Source organism: Anopheles marshallii, chromosome X (genome assembly GCF_943734725.1).
Source record: "Anopheles marshallii chromosome X, idAnoMarsDA_429_01, whole genome shotgun sequence".
Lineage (NCBI taxonomy): Eukaryota > Metazoa > Arthropoda > Insecta > Diptera > Culicidae > Anopheles > Anopheles marshallii.
Genome location: NC_071325.1, coordinates 16,821,625 through 16,825,502, shown reverse-complemented (window position 1 = coordinate 16,825,502; position 3,878 = coordinate 16,821,625). Strand labels below are relative to the sequence as shown.

The 3,878-nt window shown below is 43.7% G+C and overlaps 1 protein-coding gene across 1 annotated transcript; it reads right to left on the bottom strand.

The window, feature by feature from the left end:
• Nucleotides 1-679: 679 nt before the first annotated feature.
• On the bottom strand, nucleotides 680-2,805 carry LOC128710874 (uncharacterized). The gene is made up of 2 exons (XM_053805731.1): nucleotides 2,274-2,805; nucleotides 680-1,029 (listed from the first exon to the last, which is right to left on the bottom strand). Exons 1-2 carry the CDS (start codon nucleotides 2,803-2,805, stop codon nucleotides 680-682), a joined length of 882 nt encoding a protein of 293 aa, XP_053661706.1.
• Between the last annotated feature and the right edge of the window lie 1,073 nt (nucleotides 2,806-3,878).

Below are 3,878 nucleotides of genomic sequence, written 5' to 3'. Positions count from 1 at the left end.
CATCGATCCGGAGTCCAACAGCGCTCTTGCATCATACGTTCTTCCTTTATCATCCACAACTTGCACGAATGCTTTTTGTAATAAAACGGTAGTGTTTCCTGAGGCGGCAGTGGTTGCAGGTACTATGTTATCAGATGATGGATTCTGCACCACCGGGTCTACATGGAGCAATGTGTGATGTCGTTGGTGACACTTGTGGCACTTGAATTTAGAAATACATCTTTGGGCGATGTGTCCTACTCGAAAACAATTCCGGCATAGCTTATTCGACGTGGTAACCTCCTCTGGTTGAGCCACTTGCATGTGCTTAAACGTTTCACACTGGTGTAAGTAATGTTGTTGTGCACAAGCATAACATCGTATAACAGATGGTGGCACCGTGCTAACAAATGCAACGCCCTTTTGCTGTTTCGTTCCGGCTACCTTGGTTGAACTGGGTTTTTTCCGTGTCTGGAGTCGAATGCACTGTAGATTTGAGTAGTCTCAACCGTCTTTGAAGAAACTCCTGCAACTTAAGGTACACGTCTTCGTCATCCGTGCTAGAATACTCCTCCCAAGCCAACAAGGTTTTACCATCTAGCTTATAGAAAAGTAGATTGCAGAGCGGTGTATCCCACTGTTCTACGGTCTCTTTTAGTGCAATCATTCCATCCGTCAGCCGAGTAAACTCGTCGAACACTCATCGTAGCTCTTCTACCATTTCGTTTTTCATCGGCGGAATAGAAAACAGCGCCCGAAAATATTCACGCTTCAAATCTCTTTTGTGATCATACCGATCTAGCAACGCCTTCCACGTAATATTATAGTTATCGGTTGTAAGCTTCACATGCTGGAACCTTTTCGCCACTTCACCCTTTAGCACTGATAAGAGGTACTGCAGTTTGATCACATCCTTCATACCTTCCGCTTCATGGATCATGGACACAAATCGATCCTTAAAACTGATCCACTCCGTCGAGTTACCATCAAATGTTGGTAAATCCAGCTTGGGTAGACGCACAGTTGCCGTGGGTATAGGCTTCTCCAGATCTACCTCATCCGGAATAGGCAATGCACGTGGTAGATTTGAGGTTAGGAATCCCTTGGCTACACAATACTTGTTGTAGAACTCGTTACGTTGGTCGAACAATGTAGTCAACTGATTTTCGTCATCCTCAAGGGTTTCTAACTTCCCTTGCGCGGCTTCAGACGCCTTTCAAACTGCTTCCAAGTTGGATAACCTCTCTTCCACCTGGCTGCCCTTCTCTTCGGTAAACCCTGCGATGAACTCTTTGGTTGTTCTCATCTGTGCCCGGGAGCGAAGAGTCACAATCCTCGCTTGGGTCTTTTTGGTGTCAGTGCCCATCTCAGTAGTGGAAATTTCCTACAACACAAAGTGTATTAGACGGATGTATGTGATCACTTCACTTACGCAACGCGTGAGTGAGGTTCGATGTTCGAAACTTCGACACACAAAATTGCAGTTGGTATGTCCTGAAAACCGGTTCGAAGGACCAAATGTTGCTGCAGGATACTGCTTTCGGAATTTCTGGTGTTTCTATTGCTAAAATAAATAGCAAAACTGCTCTTTTTTGTGTCGTTCTTTGTGCTGTAGATTCTGGTTGTATTTCACGTGGTTTATATCTTCTTCTTCTTACAATAATACCAAACTGTCAAAACAAAACAAACCCAACTAACGTTTACTGAAGCGTAGGTGTTAGTAAATATTTTGTTGTTCAACTTGTTGGATGACAACTGATGTATATGCGTAAACAACATCTGTTTCTTTGTCCCACCATTGACCGAGTAATTTATCGTATGTGGCATCTTTCTCGCAAATTTTCATCAAGATGCTTTCGCTCACCCTTTCTGGTGGTAGACTATCCAATACCATGCTTGAGTTTGATATAAAGTTCCTTATGAAGAAACTGGCTCATCATGTATTTCGATTACATGTTATCATGTTTACATTGTCGAAACTGTCAAGATAGTCGTCCACGTAGTGGTTATTTATTATGGCAGCCACTGCCGCGGGGTACTGGTCTTGAAAATGTGCAGCACTCTTATTTTTCTTATATTGCGCGCATGCCGGAGAGCATGTCGCTCCAAATGTCATGACTTGCATTTCATAGACCTCTGGTTTAGTATGTGGGTCGCTCCAATTTCAACTTGGTGAAACATCTCTTTAATGTCACCTGAAATGCCAATGCGACCCGCTCTGAATCGAATTAAAATGCCGAATAATGCTGCTACTGCGTCTGGTCCCGATAAAAGCTGTGAATTCAGCGATATACCCCTGTTTTTGGCAGCCGCATCAAATACTATTCTCGGTTTAGGTATAGGTTTGTTATAATTCACTACAGCAAAGTGCGGAATATAATTAACCTTGGGATTATTCTCCTTTCTTATTAGTTCACACGTATCGAGAGCACGCGCATATCCCTTCTTGCAGTATGCGGCTATCTCCTCGTGGTACCATTTTTTTAATATTTCATCTTGTGCCAACTTTCTTTCTAAACTTTGAAGTCGCCTCGAGGCTTGGCCATAGCTTTCGGGTAGATTTATGTCTTCCGTCTTCCATAGTAGCCCTATCTCATAACCCTTTTCCCTTTTCCTAAGAGTTCGCTTCATTATCTGCTTTGCTCTTTCTTCAGGTATAAATTTGCCAGCCAGATTAAAAAAAAAAATGGAGACGGTTAGGCTATCAGGCTCATCCTGCATCGTGCCGTTAGTCCACGCTAACGAAAAAGGTCGGGGGGATCCTTTCACTTGTAATTCCTCCTTTAGATCCCGATGTATCAGGCTCACCGTAGATCCAGTGTCCATAAAAGCAAATGTATGAAATTCTTTATCGTTGTGCCGAAACGTTACTGGGATTATTTGAAAATATAACTCGGGCAAGTCGGTTATCGGGACTTTTGCAAGCGATTTAAATTTTCCAAATCCGAAAATTTTGCTTCATCGCTTGTTTTGTTAAAAACAGATTTGAAATGATTCCATTTCTTAAAATCCCCATTAAACTCGGGAAGTTCCATTAAGAAATCCGTCTTAGAACGTTCATTTCAAGCGTCTACCATTCCCTTGACGAGCATCTCGGAAGCCGGGCCGGAGTTACTTGTCGATGCGGTTGGAACTGTAGCAGTTCCATTCCGACATCACGCTTCAGTGTCCTTTCCTTCCTAAGCTTTTTTGACTCTGCCTCTCGTTCCGTTAGTTGCGCGGTCAGCTTGGCTTGCTTCTCCTGAGACTCTCTTTTCGTTTTTTCGTGTGTTTCAAGTACATCTTTGTAATCGTTTTTCAACCGCTCAATTTCCCTTCTTAATTCGGATACATCGTTCCCTACTTCCTCCTCAATTTTAGTTATTTTATCTTTAGAAGTTGCCATTTTAGTCACGGTTTGTTTCACGGGAGGTCGCTGCTCGTATACGTTGTTGTTTCCGCTATCACTGCCGCTGTCTCTGCTACCGCTGCCGCTGCTACCGCTGCCGCCGGAACTTTTACACCTTTAGGGCACTTACTGGCAAACACTGTTTCTGCTGCCGCCGGAACCGTTGCACTTTTTTTTCTGTTATTGGCAACACTGTTTCTGCTGCTGCTGCTGCCGCCGGAACCGTTGCTCTTTTGGGCCGATATTGGCAAACACTGCTGCAAACACCGCCGGAACCGTTGCACTTCACTGTACTTTACTGCTATTCCTTCACTTCGGTGCACCTTTACTGCTCCGTTACTTCACTGCACTTTTAACACCTTTACTGTTCCTTTACTTCACAGCACTCTTAGCAACTTTACTGTTCCTTCACTTCACTGCACTCTTAGCAACTTTACTGTTCCTTTACTTCACTGCACCTTTAGCCCCTTTACTTCACTGCACTGTTCTTTACTGCTATTCACTTGCTGCT